The sequence below is a fragment of the Eschrichtius robustus genome, chromosome 21 (assembly GCF_028021215.1).
Source record: "Eschrichtius robustus isolate mEscRob2 chromosome 21, mEscRob2.pri, whole genome shotgun sequence".
Taxonomy (NCBI): Eukaryota; Metazoa; Chordata; class Mammalia; order Artiodactyla; family Eschrichtiidae; genus Eschrichtius; species Eschrichtius robustus.
This window is the reverse complement of record NC_090844.1, coordinates 5,732,263-5,755,365: the sequence shown is the minus strand read 5'-3', so window position 1 is coordinate 5,755,365 and position 23,103 is coordinate 5,732,263. Positions and strand designations below refer to the sequence as shown.

The following is a 23,103-nucleotide window of genomic DNA, read 5'->3' as shown; positions in this document are numbered from 1 at the left end:
ATCTGAAACACAAAACAAAACACCAAGCTCACAGATACAGAGAACAGATTGGTGGCTGCCAGAGGTGGGGAGTGAGGGAGGGCAGAATTGGTGAAGGTGGTCAAAATGTACAAACTTCCAGCTGTAAGACAAATATATCATAGGGATGTAAGGTACAGAATGGTGAGTATAATTAACAACACTGTATTGTATATTTTAAAGTTGCTAAGAAAGTTGATTTTAAAAGTATCACAAAAAAATTTGTAACCATGTGTGGTAATGGGTGTTAACTAGACTTATTGTGGTGATTATTTTGCAATATGTATAAATATTGAATTATTATGTTGTACACATGAAACTAATAGAATGTTACATGTCAATTATACCTCAGTTTTAAAAAAAGATAGTGAAAGTCATGAGACAGGTTCTGGGGAGGGATATGAATTTATTTAGCTACCGTGGTCAGAAAATACCTCTCTAAAGTGGAGTTTTTGAACTGAGACCCAAACAGGAAAATGAAAAACCATGAGCAAATCAGTGAGGAGAGCATTCGAGGCCGAGGGAACAGCAAGCATAAGCCCTAAAGCAGAAATGATTTTGCTGTATTAGAGGAACAAGAATGTCAGAGTGAACAGGGAAGAGCCTGAAACCAAACGAGACTGGCCCGAAAGCAGAGGTTCATGATGCTGGGCGTTGAAGGCTGTGTTAGCAGTTAGGATTTTACTACAAGTATGCGGTTAAAGAAAGGTTGGTGTAGTTAATAGCTAATATGATAATGATTTGAAAAACTCTTATATAACACTGTGAAAGGCTTGTTATGTGTTAAAGGGAAAAGCCAGGTTCAACAAAATGACACATACAGTATATACATCCCAAACATGTTAAAAATGATAGAAAGATGAGTTGATCCACTAATTAATGGCACATTTACAAAGGAAATAGGAAAACTAGGCTATTCCTTTTGTCCACTTACGTATAAAAACACAACATAATGCCCCTCCCAAAAAGCAATAACATAAAACAGGTCCAAATGATACCATTACTCTGCAAACTTTGGACATCTTAATAATGTAGTAATGAGCAACTGGCTTATTTAACCTACATTTTTTTGACTCAAATATGTTAAAAATTTGCAGAAAAAATATTTTAAGAACAAAGTGTTTTTCCCTCATAAATAGAGCTATGGAAAATAAGTCTGAATTATGCATATTTAAATGTACAACAATTATTGTTACTTCTTTTTAAAATTGGTATGTTTAATTTCAATTCTCTCTTATTTTTTTAAAAAATGATTTCTTTCAGCTAATTGAATACATTTGAATTCACTTGAAAGTAGACCAAGGCTTGAATTATGTTCATATCTTGTTATTAGGTGTACTAATTTTCATGTATGTAGCTTTTAAAAAATAATGTGATTATTAATGGAAAGTGTATTACATAGAAAGAAGCACTGACATGTTTTATTTATATATTTTTTAGTTGGATCACCGTTATAATGAATTCAAACTTCACGCAATTATGTCTGAACATAAAAAAACAATCACAGCTATCTCTTGGTGTCCACATAACCCTGATCTGTTTGCAAGTGGCAGTACCGATAATTTAGTGATCATTTGGAATGTTGCAGAACAAAAAGTCATTGCTAAACTCGACAATACAAAAGGTATACCTATAACTGGGATTTATTTTATTGAATGAAACATTTTTATTTCAATAAGCAAACTATTTTATTTCAATTAGCTCAAGTTTTAAAGTAGTGTTTTTCAAGCTTTCTAATGGTAATCTATATAAGAAACACATTTCACATCATGACTCATTATTGTGTATGTGCATGTGTACAAAACTGAAACAAAATTTCATGAAATTATCAGACTTAGTACACTGATCAATTAAAAAACATAGTCAACACCAAATAACTTTATTAATATTTAAATATAATATTAAAAATTCCAAAATAAATATAAAAATAATAATTAGATACAATTTTCTCAATGAGACAATTGGCCTTGCTTGAAACATACAAAGACAATATTATGCATGTAGCCACTGCTCTGCTGAGTTGACTTCTTTCCCATATTTTTAGGTCAAGGTAGAAAGGTCTAGTTTATGCAAATAGATCTTTGTGAATGGCATAATATCATTACTTTCTTTCTACCTAGCATCTTACCCCATAATGATGATGAAGTTAAATAATCATTTTTCTGTGTAAAATGTCATAATAATTCAGTTCTCTTTTTGAGCACTGAGTGTAGCTCAATTACCGATTAAAAAAAGCTACTGCTGGATATACTTTCCATATTCAGCCTTTTCTCTAAAAAATACTGCTTGTAACTTTAAGATAGTAAACTGAGATGTGACAGTGTCACAAACTTTACTTTTTACAGAGTTTCTTTATAATATTCTTTTCAGTGTGTAACAACAATATTGAGAAGTCATAGGCAATTGTATTTAAATCTTGCTTCCAATATAACAATAATGATGCCTTTTGGAACCTTTGGATATGTTCGACATACATTGAGTACGGCTTTTCCCTTGTCTTTTCAAATTTAGGTCGTTAGGGATGCTGAAAACACCAGAAAAATACACCAATTTTGTTGTGTAACTTTCGTCCTAAAAAATATTTACCAGATATTTTCAGCTAGGAAAATGAGCATCTCCTTCCCAAGTTCATATACGCTGCTTATTATTTTCACTTGCAGCGACCATTGAATTTCAGTATTAGACAGTGAGCAGTTTGCTTCAATCTCTGAGCAAAATCTTTTTAAAAGTCAACTATTGAGTGAGCTTCCATTAATGTAACAGTTTTCCTTAAGGTTTTCAATACTCCAATGAGAAAAGGCCAAATTAGGTCTGGTACAAAGCTTTGTGGTGTATAAACAGTGATTAATAGCCTCAATCAGGATTTCATGTTTTTCTGGTCATAGCCATTTCTCCACCAATCACAGATCCTATGGTTTGTCCAGTGTTGTTGATATTGATCAACAGTGCACTTTCCCAGTACTTTAAATACAGCTTTGTGTGGGATTAATTTTAAATAACACAATAAATACTCCTTAAAATTCTTTCCATATTTTATGTGACATAAACTAAAAATGTTATACAATGCCATTGTGCTTATAAAGTTGTCACACAAAATCTATACTAGACTATAACTGCATAATAACATTTTCTAAATGTTCTGCAGAAGGACAGATTAGACAGCATCTTATGGTGTCATTACCTACTTTGTCCACTGATTTGTCATCAAACACCATATGCATCACACCCATTCACGGTGGAAGAGATTTTTGTTCATCAGCTGTGTGCACCATAGCTTCCTTTGCTGCTGAATATACAATTAAATAAGTCTTTTTCATTAACATTTGTAGAATGATTAAATTGCGGTAGCAGTTTTGATCAATTTTATGTAATTTTCCTTTTTCTGAAAAATTTCAAAGAGTAAATTCCTCATGTTGTTTTCAAAGATCTTAACTTGAAGATTGAAAGTTTTGATATTTTATTTGCAAAAAATTATGAATATTTTCGGTCATTTTTATTTAAAGTAATCCCCTTTGAAATGGCTTAGACTCCTTTTTTTCTTTTCAGAATCCAGTTTAAGCAAAGTAGAAGCTGGCATTGTCAACTTTAAAAAAAATAAATATTAGAACTTCCACATCCGGCTGTTGAACTTGAACATGCCTCTGTACTCTTTTTACTTCATCATTCTTTTTTCTTAATATTAAAAAAATCACTTAAAAGAAAATGAGTATTACTTTGTTTAAATGTAAAAGGTTAAAAAATTGTCACCAACCTGAAAAATGTCACACTTAATAATACACTTTCAGAAAAAACAAAACAAAACTGTTAACAGTGGAGAATAATACTACCTGCCTATCTCAGAATATTGTTGGGAGAATTAAATGAGTGGATATTGTAGAGCTCTTAGAAGTGCTTGCATGTGACAAGCCACTGTAGCAGTGTTTTCTATTATAACTACATGATGTCGTTTCTGGTCCTTTCTCTTCCTTGCTGTGCTTCTCAAAACACACGTTCCGAGAGCCATCATTCCAGTGGCTTCCTTCAAGTGGGCTGTGGTGGTTTGACCCTTACAGCATGTCTTATCCCTTATTGGGGAAATTCTACTTCTGTTAATGTATCCGAAAACCAAACAGCTTTTTTATTGGCCTTATTTGTGTACTCATTCATTCATTCAGTGAGTATTTATGGAGTTCCCATTGTATGTCAGGCCCTGAAACAGTTTCTTTTTTCTCTCTTTTTTTTTTTTTTTAACATCTTTATTGGAGTGTAATTGCTTTACAGTGGTGTGTTGGTTTCTGCTTTATAACCAAGTGAATCAGCTTTAGCTTCTGCCTCTTGGCACGTTGTAGGCTGCTGACACAAATTGAATTTACGGTCAGTGAACAACTTTCAACTATGTGTCTTTGTTCATAGCATTTCCTCTTCCTGGGAAATACTTCTTGACCCATGTATTGAAACTCTGCTGTTCCTTCAAGGTGTAATTCAAATCCAGTTTCTTTCCAGGGCAGTAGCCCAAACAGTCACAAACCTTTCTACACATAAAAATCATTTGGAGAACCTTGTTAAAAATAGATTCCTGGGCCCTAACTCCACACGATCTGATATGCATATTCAGTTTGATGATTCCGATTCTATGTCGGGAGATTCACAACCTGTCTCCTGAGTCATAAATTTACCATAACATTTATTTCATCTATTATTTATTTGATCACAATAACAGGAGATTAACAGTTAACTTTCGTATTTTGTCTTTTAGTTTAAAAAGGATTTTTACATACATCATTATTTTTTCTTGCCCTAACTTTCATGTGAAACAGGTGGTCAGCTATTTTTAGTCATGTCTATTTTATATGAGGAAACAGGTTTACAGAGGTAAAGTGGCTTGTTTAGATCATCCGAGGCAAAACTAAGACTTACATCTAACTCCTGATAAGAAGTAGTTTGTAGTGTTAATTTTGTTGTTATTAAATCCTTATAGTAGCATGCGACTTTTCATAAATGTAATCCTTATCTCCCCAATTTATACTTAAGATCCTTTAAAGCAGGAATTGTATCCTATATTAACTTGTATACCTAGAACGCCTAAAGCAGGTCTTATACACAAAAACTCAGTAAGAATTTATTGCTTTAATATATAGTTTTCTGAAGGAAAGAAAGAACTCTCTAAATTTCTTTGAGTATGTGAAGCATATGATCATATTAGTAGTTTTAAACCAGAAACTAGGTATTTTTTCATCATAGAAGTACCCTCCATATGTTCCCTGTAGTATTTAGGGTTAGTTTATAAATCAAATTTCCAAGTAAGAAGGTAATATTTTTTAATAATGAACACAGTCTTGTATTTTAGTTGTTCTAGAAAGGTAGGATGCAAGTAACATTTAACGGTACGATCTTATGCCACGTTTCTCTACTGTGTGTCTGTATTTAATTTATTCCAGGGACGCCTGCCTCTCTTAGCTGGTGCTGGAATGCAGATGACACAGTGGCGTTTGCTTCCCAGAGAGGCCCACTGTTCATCTGGACCATCTCAGGACCAGACAGTGGCGTGACTGTGCACAAAGAAGCCCATAGCTTCCTGTCTGATATCTGTATATTCAGATGGCATACCCAAAAAAAGGGGAAAGTTGTCTTTGGTCATATTGATGGAAGTCTATCAATTTTTCAACCAGGTAAGAATTTTACTAGTCAGGTCTCTTAAATTTTATTTTTCTTAGCATATATAATTTCTTATTTACACAGCATAGCAAGTTAACAGTGTTTTAATTTTTAAATAATAGTTGTGCAAATATTATCCGGCGCTATGCCAATTCCAAATAACCATTGGAAGTAAATCTTATTTGTAAGGCATCGTAGTACATTTAACTCAGCTGTGCAGATTTTACTTTGAGTTAACCCCTGTCAGGCATTTGTCCTGCATTTTTACTTTTTAAAGTCAGTTCTTTCATTCTGCACATTTACTAAGAAAATGGCCTGAATGACAAAGGACCTACAGCTGGATTATATAATAACTTACTAATACTACTCAAAAATATTTTCCCACCTGCTTGTAAAATACCATTTAGTTGTCACAGCTCCTTAACAAAGAGTATGAACTTGGGAGAAAAAGGAACAATAACTCCTTGTAGCCCTATTAGTTAATTAACATGGCTCAATGGAAAGGTCTGAGAAATTAGTTTATGTTTATTTTTTAAATTTAAACAATAACAAAATATATAATAAAAAATTGAAAAATTGGATGAACAGTTCTCCACTTATAAGTAAGCACTGCTGACATTTGATAAACGTGCTTTTAGCCATCTGGTATCTCTGTTGATGGATGTGACTCCTGGTTCACTAGGTAGATGGATGAAAGTGCTGTTTCAGGATTAGAATAACTACTTTCACAAGACATATTACATTCAATTTATCTGAAATTAATAGAAGAAAGAAGAAATTGAAATTGAACAGAAGAAACAGTGAACATCCAAATAAATCTTTTCTTTCCTTAGGGAATGATCTTTCTAATGTTAAAAAAAATGGATATATAAATTATTGATAAAGTCGGGCCATTTTATTTAAAAAAAAATTTTTTTTAACATCCTTATTGGACTATAATTGCTTTACAATGGTGTGTTAGTTTCTGCTGTATAACAAAGTGAATCAGCTATACATATACATATATCCCCATATCTCCTCCCTCTTGCGTCTCCCTCCCACCCTCCCTATCCCACCCCTCTAGGTGGTCACAAAGCATCGAGCTGATCTCCCTGTGCCATGCGGCTGCTTCCCACTAGCTATCTATTTTACATTTGGTAGTGTATATATGTCCATGCCACTCTCTCACTTCGTCCCAGTTTACCCTTCCCACTCCTCGTGTCCTCAAGTCCATTCTCTATGTCTGCGTCTTTATTCCTGTCCTGCCCCTAGGTTCATCAGAACCATTTTTTTTTTAAGATTCCATATATATGTGTTACCATACGATATTTGTTTTTCTCTTTCTGACTTACTTCACTCTGTATGACAGACTCTAGGTCCAACCCTTCACTACAAATAACTCAATTTTGTTTCTTTTTTATGGCTGAGTAATAGTCCATTGTATATATGTGCCACATCTTCTTTATCCATCGGACCATTTTATTTTAAAGAAGATCTATTATATACATTTTTTTTTATTATATACATTTTTAAGAAAGGTGAGAATAACTGTCCGTGTGCTTCTTTACACCTCCCCTCTGTGCTCCTTGTACACATCCTCTTGCCCCTTCTGGTTGCACTGATTTAACACGGGGAAAGTGTCCTCTGTTTTAGAGTAGAATGGGGAGGGACCCGTTCTTTGCTTCCTTTGGATTTGTTGTCTCAAATGCCCTCACCCAGTCTGTTCCATTCTCTGCATTGGGAACAGATTCTGGTTATAGTTGGTCCCTGAGGCTCACAGTTAAGTGACATAATTTGCAGACTTGCTCTGTGCCAATCAGGTAAATACTACTTCCTCCCCCTCCTGTATTCTTCATCCTCCTCAGCACCAGGGAGGTGATTTTGGGACAGTAAAGACCTGCCCTGTGTCTCCTCCTCTTGCCTCTCTGCCCTCTGGGGTGTTATGTAGGGACACTCCCCATATCTCCCCCTGGCTGGCCCACACCCAGAGATTTCATGGGGATCGTGACACTTGCATCTTGCAGAATCTGTGCTGCCTGAGCTCTGAGGAGAATAGTGGGGATGTGCTCTTATTCTGGTCCATATTTCATTTTGGGTATTTTTCATATTTTGTAATTTGTCATTGTGACCATCTCCTTTTTCATTGACTAGGGCTTTCTTTTCTTGCTTTATTGTTGTTATTGGGCATTTTTGAAGGTTTTAATCTGTTAAGACATTGAGACACAGTATTATGTGTCTAAGCTCTGAAATACTGAGACATTATATGCTTATTTTGGCATAGAAAGGAGAGGCAGGAAAATAAAACCTCCTGCACTTTTCTGTTCAGGTTTATGTCAGGGTAGAAAGTATAATATTTCAACAGTCTGGCCTGTGTGACTTCCAGAAGAAGCCACTGGTTTCCCATAACTCAGTCACCTGGCTGTTAAACAAAGTAATTTGTGCATCTGTGCCCTCATCATCAAGTGCTATTTTTCTGGATCCACCCATGTATTAGTTTGATAGGGCTGCCCTAACGAAGTACCACAAACTGGAGGGCTTAGAACAACAGAATTGTTTTTGTCTTATTGAGATAGAACTGACATACATCACTGCATGAGTTTAATGTGTACAGCATGATGGTTTGATTTACAAATCTTGTGAAAAGATTTGCTTAGTGAGCATGCATCATGTCATATAGATACAATAAAAGGAAAAAGAAAAAAAGGCAAAAATAAATTTTTTCCTTGTGATGAGAACTCTTAGAAAATTTATCATCTCACAATTCTAGAGGCCAAAAGTACAAAATCAAGGTGTCTGGCAAGGCCCTCTGAAGGCTCCAGGGAAGGATCTGTTCCAGGCCTCTCTCTTAGCTTCTGGTGGTTCCTTAGCTTGGGGTAGCACAATGCCAGCCTCCCCAGGGTGTTCCTCCTGCGTACATGTGTGTCTCTGTGTCCAAATTTCCACTTTTTATAAGGACACAGTCATGATGCATTAGGGTCCACCCCAGTGACCTCACCTTAACTTGGTCATCTGCAAATACCCTATTTCCAAATAAAGTCACATCAGAGATACTGGGGGTTAGGCCTTCAGCATCTTTTGGGGACACAATTTAACCATAACAAACCAATACAGACTTCTTGACTTCATTATTCTGTAGGGTTTTTAGCAATTAATATGCACAAAACATTAGTATAATCCTGCTTTGTGTTTTCCTTACATATTCAAGAGCTAATGGGTCATGAAGGAAACACTACTTTTAAATTCTGACACTACGTTCTAAATTGCGAGTTTGAAACTTTGAGACCATTAGCATTAATCCAGTGTTGTTATATTTTTACTTTTCCTGAAGAGTGGTCACCCTTACCTTCTTAATGACTTATTGGCGTCACAGATGATTCTGTTTCTATGTAACTAGATGGAATTTGTGTCCTCTAGGTTCTTGCAGGAGACTATGACCTCAAGCTCTCTGCTGTCCTGTCTTTATCTCTCTTGGAAGAAATAACAAATATTCATGGAGGACTGCCCACAATAACGCAGTTCATCCTTCATTGTGAAGCGGTGATTTTTAAACTGTGCTCAGTATGTTTGTGGATTTATATGTGTGTATTGGGCAAGGGTGGGGATGGGAAGTCTTGGTAGGTGATCCAGCTGGGCTTCAAGCCTCCTGCTCCCTTTCAGTCTGCAAAGCACCACTTTATTCTGTATTCTGTATTGGATTTCACATAAAAATTCTTGTATGAACGGGATTCCAGGGCCAAAAAAGTTGGAAAACTACTGTTTTAGCAATTTCAGGTTATATCCTTAAACAAAGCCAGATCTTCAGAAAATCTCTCTCTTTTTTTTATCTTCATACTAGAAATGTTTTAATTGAGTTGACTTTGGTATTATTCCAAGGATCTGGGTTCATCAAATTTGCATTGTTTCATTTTAGAAATGTTGTTGATGACATTCTGCCTATGTAATACTGTGGGGTTTTTTTGAAAACACACAGGCATATTTATTTCTCGTCTCAGTTCTAGGAAAAGTTATGCTCCTGAGCACATTTTCTGTTTGTTGTTTTGTTTTATTTTTATCCTATGGACATTGTGAATTGTGTAACCTTTCATGATTTCTTTCTTCTTTGCTTTGGCCACCCAATCTCAAAGTCCAAATTTGAACAGCTATGTGGATTTCCACTATCCTCATTATTTTATTTTTCAACCCTAGTTTTGCCTTGCCCCAGTTTTTGTTTTTCATAAGAAATTCTTCTTATTGACTTATTCATATCCTATGCTTCTGTTCTTATCTGACAACACAAGTTGCCTGATAGTTGTGTAATAAAATAGAACGTAAGTAAATAATAAAATAAATAACGTATATAAATAAAAATACCATCAGCTGTTGTTCTTACGACGGGATGCAAAATTTCACAGATTCAGTTTTCTGTCTTTTATAATAAAAATGTTGACACCAGATAGAACAGAAAATGATGATGCAATTCATTATAATTTTAACTGTAAGTGTGGGGCTTTAAGCAACATGATTTAGCTTTTACAGTATTTGCATTGCAAATTTTCTCAAGTTTTTTGTTGCTGTTTTTTTTTTCACATGCTGGAATATTTTTAATAACCATAGATACTAATGGGCATATTCAAATACCTAATAATTACTTAAATAGCTGGTACAACTTAGGTTAATCATTTTTCTACCTCTCTGTGGTTTGTAATGATTAGCTATATTAATATTCATTACTATCTGTTTTATCAAATAGCACCTTTAAAGATGCTTATTTTGGGAAAGAAGAAGTAAGCAAACTTTTCTTGATGGTTACTGCAAAAGTTTGATAAAGTCAAATAAGAGAAGCTTCACATGTACCTTCTATGATTATATATGCAAAATATCTAAATAAAATACTACCTACCTAAGAATAACATTATATTTAAAGAATATGTTCTGACGAATTAACCTCAAGCCAGAAACTATAAGATTTTTCAATTAACTTTACAAATATCTTATATATACAAGGAGATCTATTTTTTCTGCTTTTATAATCTGATACATTGAAAAACAGTATGTAACGAAGACATTGCAGGAAGAGCTATGGTATCTTTCAATAGTGTTATTTTTAAAATAAACACTTCTTTTAAAGTTTACGGTACTTAGGAATAATTGGTACTTCTGTTAAGGTTGTAATCTGTAAACTTAGTGTTTCACTGCCTTTCTTTTGTGAATGAGAGAACTGTTTAATTGGAGTTCCCATTGGTGCGTGCCTTTTTTTCCGTACCGCCAGTGTGTATATATTTTGGAAGAAATAAGAGGATGGTTTGCTGATCCTTTTCTTCACTTAATTTCACTTGTTCCATCTCCCTGTTTTTCTGGCTGCCTCTTTGTTCTGGTAGCCAGGAGTGAATTATGATATGACAAGTGATAGGATGAATGAGGACGGATGACAATAAACATTGGTCAAACTTCAAACAACTAACTCGTTTACTCTTAAACAAACAAACAAACTCTGGTATCGTTATGTTCTCCACTGTAAAATAAAACACTGAGCACACAGAGATTAAGTATCTTGGGACTAAGATCTGGACCCAGGCAGCCCTCCAAAGTCTGTGCCTTTAGTCACAACACGATGTTCTTCCCTTCGGTAAACACTTCCCTATCCCTAGGCTGTTGTAACTCAGTGAAATTGTAGTTGATGACAAGATGATGTACATCATTTTTCTACATCCTTTTCCTACAGCTTTTCAGTAACAAATAGAAAAACATACAGGGTACTGGGGATTGCCAAAGCAAAGCGGTCCAGTACGACTTGCATCCTTAGGACAAACTCTAATTCCCCTGCATTCCCTTGTCAGTTATGACTTCTGCATAGAAATGCCAGACTTGTATTCCGAGGGCTCTCAGAGATCAGTGGTATGCAAGGAGAAAGTTCATGCGATCTCAATTATTAATCTTATTTTGGAAATTTTGTTTAAAATCATCCTCTTTACATTTTTCATAGGTAACAAAAGTCAGAAACATGTTCTGAGACCTGAATCTCTTGAAGGGACCGACGAAGAGGATCCTGTTACAGCCCTGGAATGGGACCCACTGTCTACTGATTACCTCCTAGTGGCTAATTTGCGTCGTGGAATTCGCCTCGTAGATTCGGAATCACTTTGTTGCATAACAACATTTAATTTTCCCAGTGCAGTAGCTTCTGTGCAATGCTTGGCCTGGGTTCCCGGTGCTCCTGGCATGTTTATAACTGGAGGTAACTTTACCCTACTCCCAGAGGTTTAAATATGTGTATATTCTTTAATTGAATCAGGGAAATTGTACTTTTATTGGTTAATTTTGTGTAAAACTTAGTAATATCTCAAACATTATTATTATAGTAAATACCTAGTTCACTTTTATTTATACAGTGCGTCATTAACACAATGACAAATAAAAATGAAAAGAAGGCCCAGTTTTCCAGGTTTCTGGTAACACTGGAAGATGTTATATATGTACACACGTGTGTGCATGTCTGTGTTTGTGTGTATACAAGAGACAAAGGCAGTTCAACTTCAGCCGTGGCAGGGTGACAGTAAAAATACTGGCTAGAAAAACAGTTTATCTGGCTGAGGAGTTTGTCAGCCTCACTGAGAATTTTGACAGTCATGATTTCCTAATCGTAAGAGAATTAGCAAAACTAAGAAGTAACGGGGGATGGGAAGGTGGAGAATTTAAAATAGTAATTAGGAATTAAATGACTCTACTTTTACCGTTTACTGAGCTTCAGAGAGAGAGAGGTCTCTGAAGAGACAGAGCAGTTTCAGCTACTGTATAAATACTTCCCATATTTGCTAAGTGTAAAATGAAAGACAAAGAGTCTTTATCTTTTCAACATTTTTAAAGAAGTTTTTACTTCTTTAAGCACTTAAACTGCACATAGAAGTAGATGGATTCTTATTGATGTATCTTCATTGCCTTTAATTTCACAGGATATAATTAATGATAGACATATATTAATAATAATATGTCTATTATTATTATCATTATTATTGAGGTGAGATTCACATACCATAAAAACTCACCATGTACACTTAAAGTGTACAGTGTAGTGGTTTCTGTGTTCACTAAGTTCTACGACCATTAGCATCATTTAACTCCAGAGCATTTCCTCATCCCCCTAATAAACCCTGTACCCATCCTCAAGTCACTCTTCATTACGCCCTCCACACCCCTTAGTCACACATGTGTGTACATAAACCACTAACCTGCTTTCTATTCCGGTGGATTTGCCTGTTCTGGACGTTTCATAGAAGCAGAATCATTCAACATGTGGCCTTTTATGTCTGGCTTCTTTGACTTAACGTAGAGTTTTCAAGGTTCATCCATGATGTAGCCTGGATGAGTACTTCATTCCTTTTTATAGATGAATAATATTCCGTTGTATGGATATGCCAGGTTTTGTTTATCCATTTATCAGCTGATAGACATTTAGCTTGTTTCCACTTTTGTGCGGTTATGAATGCTGCCGTGAACATTCGTGTGCAGGCTTTATGGGGACACATGTCTGTAATTCGGTTGGGTGTATATGCAGGAGTGCAGTTTTTGGGTCATAGGGTGACCCTGCGTTTAATCATTTGAGGAACTGCCAGACTCTTTCCAGAGTAGCTTATTAAGGTGGGATTTTTGGAAGGAGGGGGCTTTCTAATTAGTCTTCAGGTATATCAGGCAGTCCTTGTTTGGCTGCAAGTGAGCAAGGAAGCAATTTACAAACATTTCGAAAGGTGAAGGATTACTTAATGGTAGAGGTGGAAAGTTTTCTGTGGCTGGCTTTCCTAGAGCAAGTGTGTCCCTGGGGTGCTTTTTTGTGGTCACATTGTCATAATGATATTTGTCGGGGAAGCTCCCAAGGCAGGCAGTCTCTCACCCGAGAAAGGGATTTGGAACAGAAAAAAAAGGCAAAACGTGCCAAAAATTGAAAGGATGAATATCACTTCGGCTGTTTCTTTGTATTATGATATAATATTACTGTGTGAAGAATGTCAGTAAGTGGTGCTAAAAATCTGGCAAGTTGAAATTTTGTTATTTTATATCTAGACATTTTATGTTTCAAATAAAATTTGTTAATATAATGCTTTTTTCTTGATCTGACTAGATTCTCAAGTGGGTGTTTTGCGCGTTTGGAATGTTTCTAGAGCAACACCTGTTGATAATTTTAAATTAAAGAAAACAGGGTTTCACTGCTTACATGTACTGAATTCTCCTCCAAGGAAGAAATGTAAGTAAAAATATCAAAATTTGATATTTTAAAATATCATACTTGCTGCTATCCAATAAAATGAGTGATATAATGATATAAATGTATCGAATACTGCTACTGAAAAGCAAATTTAAAAAAATAGCCTTTGACAATATACGTGCTAAAGGTACCATCAAAGCCACACAATATCTAATATTGCTAAATTGAAACTATTTAGAGCAAAGTTACATTTAAAAATGCTATTAAATGAGGATATTAAGATAATCCCAAATAATCTACATGGGGAAAATGAAACAATGATATTGGTGAAAATAAAAAATATCAAGAGTGATGGGATTAAATAAAATTGGTCTGAACTAGGGGACTTTGTTTTAAACATGGCTCTTTTACAATCTATATGGTTTATAACAAAGTTAAAATAACCTAAACATTGGAAATGTAGGATCTAGAATATATATTCCATGTTTGAATGTATTGCATGTTTGTCGCAGGATTAGTAGTTAGTATTATAGATATTCTTCATTTATTTTTGTGGTTTTTTCTAATTACCTTTTATTACTTCTATGATTAAGAAAAAATTATAAAATACATTTAAGGTATAAAAGAAAAATCTGGAGTATGGAGGGGGAGGTTTAGAATTAGAATTTTTCCTAAATATGAAGGAAAAGAAATTGACTTCCTATTTAAGTCAACTGTGGTTACTCTGCATGGGTGGTAGTGTTTCTTTTATTTCTGTGTGGATCATAAAAAAGCATGGGGAAAAGAGTTTAGTGATTGAACAACCTAGAGTTATTGATTCCTCCTTACTCACTACTGTCTATTATATACTAAATAATTAGTGAGGCCTGTTCAAAATAATGTTGTTTTGGTTAGCCAATTTAGTATCTAATTTTGTGGGCAATGGCAAGTAGTAGAAAATCTCTGTATTTGAACCTCCAGTCTTTTCACAAATTTAAGCTTTTCCTAATACTTCTAAATCCTGGAAACTGGAGGGTCTAGAAGCATTAGGACTGGAGAAGTATTGATAGTACGCTGGGGACTGGCATATTGTTTATGTATCCTGCATTTTTTGGAACTATTTTTTTCTTTGTTTATTTGCTGTGAACACCCATCTCGTAAGATGACTGAAATATCATAGGTTCTTTTCTTCCTTATTTTTTTCTTACTGCAAAAGTGGTCCAGGCCCATTAGAGAAAAATCAGGAAATATAAAGAAGCACATACTGATCTTGTCATTTTTGAGTCATTCCTTTCAGGTTGTTGATAGTTAGTTTTTTCTCCCAATTTTTTAATGTAACAGAAAGTGTGGAGTAAGAAAAATTATGTAAAAATGAAAAACTTTAAAGGTAGACATAATCATCAAATTCTGAAAAAGGATGAATTATGGATAGATAGGAGCATGAAGGGTATCAAAACCACCTATAATATCAACAAATTAAAATATTAGAAAACAGTCATGGATTATATTAATTTTAACCAAACTTTCAGCAAAATTTCGTTGAACCAAACAAATGCTTCTTTTGTTATTAATGGTTCATTCTAGTTTGGACTGCCTGTCGTTCTCCGATTCTAAGAAATGAGTATTATCCTAATGAACGCAATAAGGAAGACTTTATTATATTTGAATCAAAAAAGACAATATACTGGGAAATATTTATCTATATTCCAGTGTGTAATTAATCTAGATTGGTCTGATAATTTATGGTGGTATCATTATTTTGAATTATATTTACAAGAGTGTATATATGTTCTAAGGAAAAGCTTTTTGAAAGAAGACAAAATATGTGATAAAGAATACAAAGAAAATAACTGAACAAGGAGACATTTATGTAATTGAAAGTTGGGGAATTGAAAGTCTGTGAACAGTAAAAATTGAGGAAGAAGAGAGAAATTAAGATGCAAATGTATATCAGACAGTTGTAATTCTTAATTTGGGTGCTAAATTAAAGTAAATTATAAATAATCTCAAAAATAATTATTTTCATTGGATTGAAAATTAGTGGAAGAGAGTTATTAGTTCTAAAAGAAAAAAGTTCACATGCATGTGTGTTTGCTTGTGTAGAGGAAGAAGTAAGCTATTACATCAGCACTTTGAAAGAAAATTTTAATTCAGAAATAATCGTGCTGTGCTTTAATATACGGGGCAATAAGAAACCAAATATTCACCACATATTGCGGTTCCTCAGAAACTAATTTTCATTCATTTTTCACCACCTGCACTTCTATACACCTCTTTTCAAAATAATATCCCATTTTGTGTATATAAATATATAAATATGGGCAATGCTGCTAAACTACTCCTGTGGCAGAAAATCTGATCATTGCTTAAGAGTTTACTGATGTAAATTCTGGATAAAAGAAAACGAAGAGCGTCTTTGTAAATTAAGTCCTGTGGTTTCATTCCAGCCTATGGGAAGGTAACTGGCATAAATGTTTACTTGTTTATTTTTTTTTTCTTTTCTAGTTTCAATCCAGTCCCCAACCAAAAATCATTATACATCCTCAACGAGTGAAGCAGTACCACCCCCAACTCTGACACAGAATCAAGCATTTTCTGTTCCTCCTGGTCACGCAGTGTGCTGTTTCCTGGATGGTGGAGTTGGACTTTATGATATGGGAGCTAAGAAGTGGGATTTTCTTAGGGACTTGGTATGTCTGCGGTAATTCTTTTATACACAATACTTATTTTGTGTATAAAATGATGTTTACTTTTACTTACGTATTATTGATGATATTCTAAAATTATTTTCATAGAGAATCACATATTAGGACTTTACCTTGGTTGATTGAAACATTTTAGAAAAATGTATAGAACTATTAAAATTATTTAATTGTAAACATTATAAACATTAAACTTCTTTAAATATTAATGTCCGTTTAGTTTATCAGGATTACTCTGCATTTGGTAGTTTTCCCATTATTGTGTGGGCCACGTTACTCCTTTGTATCGTGGAAAATCACATAGTTGTAGTATATTTTGGAAGCAAAATGAGAAAGAGAATATTCTTTCAGAAGGAAGGAGAAGTCCACCTCTGCCGGTTACTCTGAGCTTTCTTGTTCTCATTCATGAAATGAGCAAGGTTGGATTAAGTGATTTCTAAGATTTATTTGTATTATGGAGTCATAATAATTCTATGCGTCTACGAACTTCTGTTCTCACGATCGTTAAGCCTCTGTGTAAAATAGAACACAGCCCTGCTGAGGACTCACGTTTTGTCTGGGTTTGTTCTGTGTTTTTTTACGCTGCATCCCTAGGGTCATGTGGAAACGATCTTCGACTGCAAATTCAAACCTGACGATCCCAGTCTTCTAGCAACAGCTTCATTTGACGGCACGATAAAAGTCTGGGATATAAACACACTGACGGCAGTGTACGCTTCCCCAGGGAATGAAGGGGTTATTTATTCCCTTTCGTGGGCTCCAGGTAAGAAGTATTTTATTAAAATCAGGAATACAATTAAATGACTTTCCTAACTTTTATTTTCATTTGCATTATCTTCTTCCTCACGGTGCCATCTTACTCCAAATGATGGTGGAGGCAGATTAGTACCAACATAGTTGTTGGTGCAGTTTTTGTGGGTTTTAGAATATCTGACTACCTGCACAAGCACGTTGATTTCTGGGCCCTTCTATATGACATAGTCATATAGAAAAGCCACAGGAAATCAGGATGATACTGACCCATCTAATTTTAGCTGCATTTGTATAGATATGCCTATAAAGGTGTAGTGTATTTTACATTATAGAAGTTTTCCTTAAAATTTTCATGTGAATCAAATATATGAAAATAAAACATGTATTTTCTAAAAATTATAATACCTCTCTTTCTCTGATACATCTGTTTTGTGAATGTGAATGATTATATATCATCAGAGTTTAATTGTGAGCATGTGATTCTATATAAACTCCACTTTAGTAATATTGAAGAACTTTTATGCTATAATAGGGTCTTTTCTTTGATCTCAGAATGATGCTACCTTTATACCTTCCTGTATGTAAAAAAGAGATGTCCTATGAAACCTCTGACATTTTCTCCCAAAACATTTTCTTCCTGTAATAAATTATTTTACACACCTAAAATGAATTTTTCACTTTATAAACTATGTAGAATGCTTTACTTACTTGTCCTAATACTAACGTATTAATTTAAAACCCATTTATAACCAAGATATAGCTTATTTTTTAGCTTATCTCATTGTGCACAGAGATTTTTAGCCCTGAAAATATGGGCTGTCAGGGTTTTGATGTCTTCAGAGAATTTGGGAATCTCTTGGAATTTTATGCATAATTTTTAGCATATGTGTGCATGTTCCTATGTCTGTCAAAGATTATCATAACTATCAGATTTTCAGAGAAGTCCATGATACCAAAAAGGTAAAGAACTACTGTTTTTATATCCCTTTTCTCCTACCGTGAGGAGAAGATGTAGAAGAAAGTTTTACTTCCAAGTCTTAATGACAGCAGCTGTTCTCTGAAGCAGAACATACTTAGTGCCATTGTAGATCCAAAGCTAATTGGAAAAAAATGTTACTTCACTAATTAAGAAGTAAGGAACAAAAAGAATTAGCACTCTTTTCTGCTCCCTTCTTTACCTCCTTCTTCATTTTACTTTTGATTGTGAGAGCCAACATTTATTAAAGAGGATCTGAGGTCAGAGAGGTTGAGTAACTTACCCAAGATTATATGCGCAGGGAGTAGTGGTGGAGTCAAGATTTGAACCCTTGTCAGTTTGATGTTTAAGCCTGTGCTCTGAGTCACTGTAGTTGGTGTCGTCACAGCAGGGCCTTCTGGGTTGAGATACAGGAATTGGGCCGCCAGTGCAGTGACACTGTAACAGCAATGAGCTGATCACTCTTCCTTCTACAAAACGTATTCAAGTCTCAAACCTAAAGCTTGAGTAGAAATTGTGACTGTGAAAACCATTGTTTCAAATCATAACACAGAAGGCCCAATCTTACTTAAAGCTTTATTTCACTCTCTACATTGAGAGTTTGCCTTAAGAAAATAAAAATGTTGGAAAATGGAAATTCTGCCAATTTTTGCAACGTGATTACTGATGAATCACTATTGTTAGGTAAATATGGATGAAACTTAAAAGATTAGCAAAGGTTGACACTGGATGAAAGTAGAGTAGGTTATAGATGATTGCAAAATTTCCTTTATTTTTAGAGTAGCTATCATAGGAAAATTTTTGGGAGTGCAAATAAATATGGAAACTTTCCCCCAATAATTTTAGAGCACTAAAAAGGTACCAGAATGAAAACCCCAGAAAAAAATGGTGAGGACTTTTCTTTTAGTATTTATAGTCATTTATCACAAAATAATTCCCCCATGTTTTTACTCCTAGGAGGCAGATAACAGCTACTTCTTTCTTCTAATGGAGCAAACCTCTTCTTTGACTGCCTTGAAAAAAATTCAAGACCATATACTAACTTAGCAGCAGTTCGATTTTAACAGATTTTTTTAACTTCTTAGAAACAAAGAGCATTGTTTATGTCTTTGATGGAGAAAATGAATTTTTTCATGTGTCCTGCTTAGAGAAATACTTTCCTAACCATTAAAAAAATTACTAGATGGTCAGAAAAATGTAAATACTGACTGGATATGTAATAATATTGAGGAATTTTTGATAATTTTTCTATTTGTGATTGTAGCAGTTTGGTCTTGTTAATTAAAGAGTTCCTGTATTTTAGACATCCATCCTCAAGTATTTATTGATGAAAGAATACAATATTAGAGATTTGCTACAAAGAAATCCAGTAGGGGGCTATAGACAAAATAAGATTGACCATATTTTGATAATTGTTGAAATTGTATGATGGATTCATGCATTATACTGTTCTTTCTGTATTTGCATGCATGTGATAATTTTCATGATTTAAAAGAAAGAGCCACTTTGCAAACTCAAGTCTTACTTTTTCAAAAATTACATTTTTGAAAAGAATTACATTTGTGGCACACATTTCATATAATGTCTAACAAATTGTTTCCTAAGGTGATTTAAATTGTATTGCGGGAGCAACTTCTCGAAATGGTGCTTTTATTTGGGATATTAAAAAGGGCAAAATCGTACAACGTTTTAATGAGGTAAGATGTATTTATTGCTGGCCGAATAACATAATGTCTTATACGGCTGCACGTTTTTGTTTTTTTTTTTTTTTAATTAATTAATTAATTTTTATTTATTTATTTATTTATTTATTTTTGGCTGTGTTGGGTCTTCGTTTCTGTGCGAGGGCTTTCTCTAGTTGCGGCGAGCGGGGGCCACTCTTCATCGCGGTGCGCGGGCCTCTCACTATCGCGGCCTCTCTTGTTGCGGAGCACGGGCTCCAGACGCGCAGGCTCAGTAGTTGCGGCTCACGGGCCCAGTCGCTCCGCGGCATGTGGGATCTTCCCGGACCAGGGCTCGAACCCGCGTCCCCTGCATTGGCAGGCAGATCCTCAACCACTGCGCCACCAGGGAAGCCCGGCTTCACGTTTTTTAATGCTTTTCTCTCTTAATTTATTAGTCACCAGGTGGCATTGTAGTCTTTTAATCAGCAGAAAATCCAAGAGGACACGCACGTGCTAAAATGAATTCTGAAAAATGTAGCTGAGTCTAAGATATAAAAATTCACCTAAAGTTGCATTAGCGGTTCAAAGGAATTTTGGGTCATCTTCCACAAAATTGTCTAGGAAAATATTCAAAAGTTGGAAAAAGACTAAACTCAGAACAAGACCCAAATTATAGTTCCAATTTTGTCACTGATTAGCTCTTGACATAGAGAGGATAATATTATTGGCTTGAACCTGATTGTTCATTTATTTATTTATTTTTAAACATCTTTATTGGAGTATACTTGCTTTACAATGGTGTGTTAGTTTCTGCTTTATAACAAAGTGAATCAGTTATACATATACATATGTCCCCATATCTCTAATGATTGTTCATTTATAAGATGGTGAAGTTGGATTATATAATTTCTTGGGTTTCCTTCCAAGTCTCAAATTCCATTTTTCCATGACAAGTTCTGAAAGCTCCCCTCTTCCTATTTGTAGTGTCACAGATTGTACTTTTCCTTCCGCTTGGAGTTAAATTGTCATCTCATATTTCCCTGGGTTCTGTTAATATTTTGTAAATACGTATGCTCTCATTACAGTATGTTAGTTGTGAATGGAGGGAAGTGTGAACAGGATCTAGGATTGTCTCTCACTCTCTTGAAATTTCGTTCATTTCAAATGATTACTGTTGAAGTTTATTAAACATATAACTTACTTGATAATTATTTATATATCGAGGCTTTAAAACCATTTATACAAAAGACTGTTCTCTCTCTCTGAAAATCAAGTAGCCTTGATCTTCCAGGGGTTACGGAAGTTATGTGACAAATGCAGAGCCTTAGGGAAACTTCACCAACCGCCAGTGTGCAATTTTGCTCTCAAAAGAGGAAACTTTGGCAAAGGACTACAGTTCATCCTTCCCTTTCTCTACTTAACAGCAATCCTCTCAGTTTAGCACTCCCCCAGCCCGCCTTCTGCCCTTCCCATCACCAGAACGATGCGTATCCCATAATAAATAAGGATATAAGAAGAGAAGATGAACCTGGAAAAGAAACTTTTGACCTAATTCAAGAATCTTATCCTTGGATGTCAGATCTGTCGATTTCTTCTTCTAGCATCTCGGCGTCCTGTCAACTAAGTATCTTCCTATTAGCGCTCGGCAGGTGCAGCCTGATTCCAGCAGCCCAGCCCTGAGCGTCAGGGACGTCTCTTACGTCCATTTATGTCTTTCCCAGCTCCAAGAGCATAGTTAAGACCAATATCGAAACCGCTTACATCTAGGATAATAAATGTGGGGAAAATGAACACTGCCAGCTTCAGTTAACTAAGTTACACGTGCCTCACAAAATAAAATGCAGGACGTGAGGGGGCCATAAGTGCCGCGTTCACGGGGACGAACACAGCTGATGGAGGACCTCCCCTCCTTCAACTGAGTGAGTATGGAGACTGCCTCCATTCTTGTGTTCATCTTTATAAACCTACCCACCTTGACCCCCCAAGAAAGGTAAAAATAGCAAACTGGAGACCACCTTAGTAAAACAGCCTTAAAGCTCCAGATAAAAAGTCACTTTAGTCTTCCCTTAAGAGCAGCCACGATTTAAGTGCTCTATAAAACTGAAATGTTTTAAACAAAATTTGGAAATGGATTGGTTGCAGCCTTTATTCACCCATTACCTAGTTGATGAATGACATTCCTATGTATAAAATATATTCTTTGTGTTTTTAAAAATTCTCATCATACCAGCTGTGACTGTATTCCTTTACCCTTTCCCAGTCCAAGAATACAGATAAATATAGAGTACAGGTAAGTACAGAGTGATTTGTTATGATAATAACCTTAAACCTTCTTTGTTTCATAAAAATAAAATTTTGAAATTTAGAAGAACAATCAATAATAACAGCTGCTTGCAGCATCTCTTATACTGTAGTTTTAGGAGCCTAACTGGGTTAGAAAGCAGAGAGATAACTATCTTCATCTCCAGAAGGACTTTTACAGAAACAGGTATTAAGCTATTAAGCAGAGCTTAATTCTACATATGGCTGAGGAAGCAGATTCTGGGTCTTTACCAGTGTCCACAAAAAGGAAATAGAGCCACCCATTTATGTCTTAAAACAATGGTTTTGTTTCTTAAGTGTTGACAGCGTTACACATTCTTTAAAGTACGTGTTCGGCTTTTCTGCTGTTGACAATAGTGTCTCTGTAGCATCATCTAGAGCAAGTTCCTAATAGAAAAGTAATATTAGAAGAAGTAAATAAATAAGAGGAAAAAGGGGTGCATTATTTCTTATTGATAGGTATTTTACATTTTTTGAAGCATGGAAAAAATGGAATATTCTGCATTGCCTGGAGTCATAAAGATTCCAAACGAATAGCAACCTGCAGTGGCGATGGTTACTGGTAAGTACTATGTATGAAATTACACTGTTTATAAAAGATACACTTGATAATATCAGTTGTATCATGTTAGCGCATACATTAAAATATTCGATGAGATTCCATTGGTACAGCTCTACCTACTATCATAAATATTATTTATAAGCCCACATAGGCACATGCTACGTTGCTACGATATATCAGTAATAAAGAACAATGCAATGATGTTTAAAAATAAACAAACCACTAATTCTTTCTAAATGAAAATACTACTCGAATTTTAACTAAAATACTGTGACTAGCCTCAAAGAAACTTAAAGGACTTTCGCAGAGTCTAATTTTCATCACATTTTGAGGGAGTG

General features: G+C 34.9%; 1 protein-coding gene across 4 annotated transcripts in view; it reads left to right on the top strand.

Annotated features, from left to right (window-relative positions):
* Positions 1-23,103, top strand: part of WDR17 (WD repeat domain 17) — a 95,292-nt gene that overhangs the window by 37,946 nt on the left and 34,243 nt on the right. For all 4 annotated transcript variants that reach the window (XM_068532122.1, XM_068532121.1, XM_068532123.1 and 1 more), the window contains 8 exons: positions 1,459-1,642; positions 5,436-5,666; positions 11,594-11,845; positions 13,724-13,846; positions 16,292-16,476; positions 17,083-17,251; positions 19,823-19,914; positions 22,683-22,765. In XM_068532122.1, the coding sequence (XP_068388223.1) occupies positions 1,459-1,642; positions 5,436-5,666; positions 11,594-11,845; positions 13,724-13,846; positions 16,292-16,476; positions 17,083-17,251; positions 19,823-19,914; positions 22,683-22,765 (1,319 nt within the window). The remainder of the gene's footprint in view (positions 1-1,458; positions 1,643-5,435; positions 5,667-11,593; positions 11,846-13,723; positions 13,847-16,291; positions 16,477-17,082; positions 17,252-19,822; positions 19,915-22,682; positions 22,766-23,103) is intronic.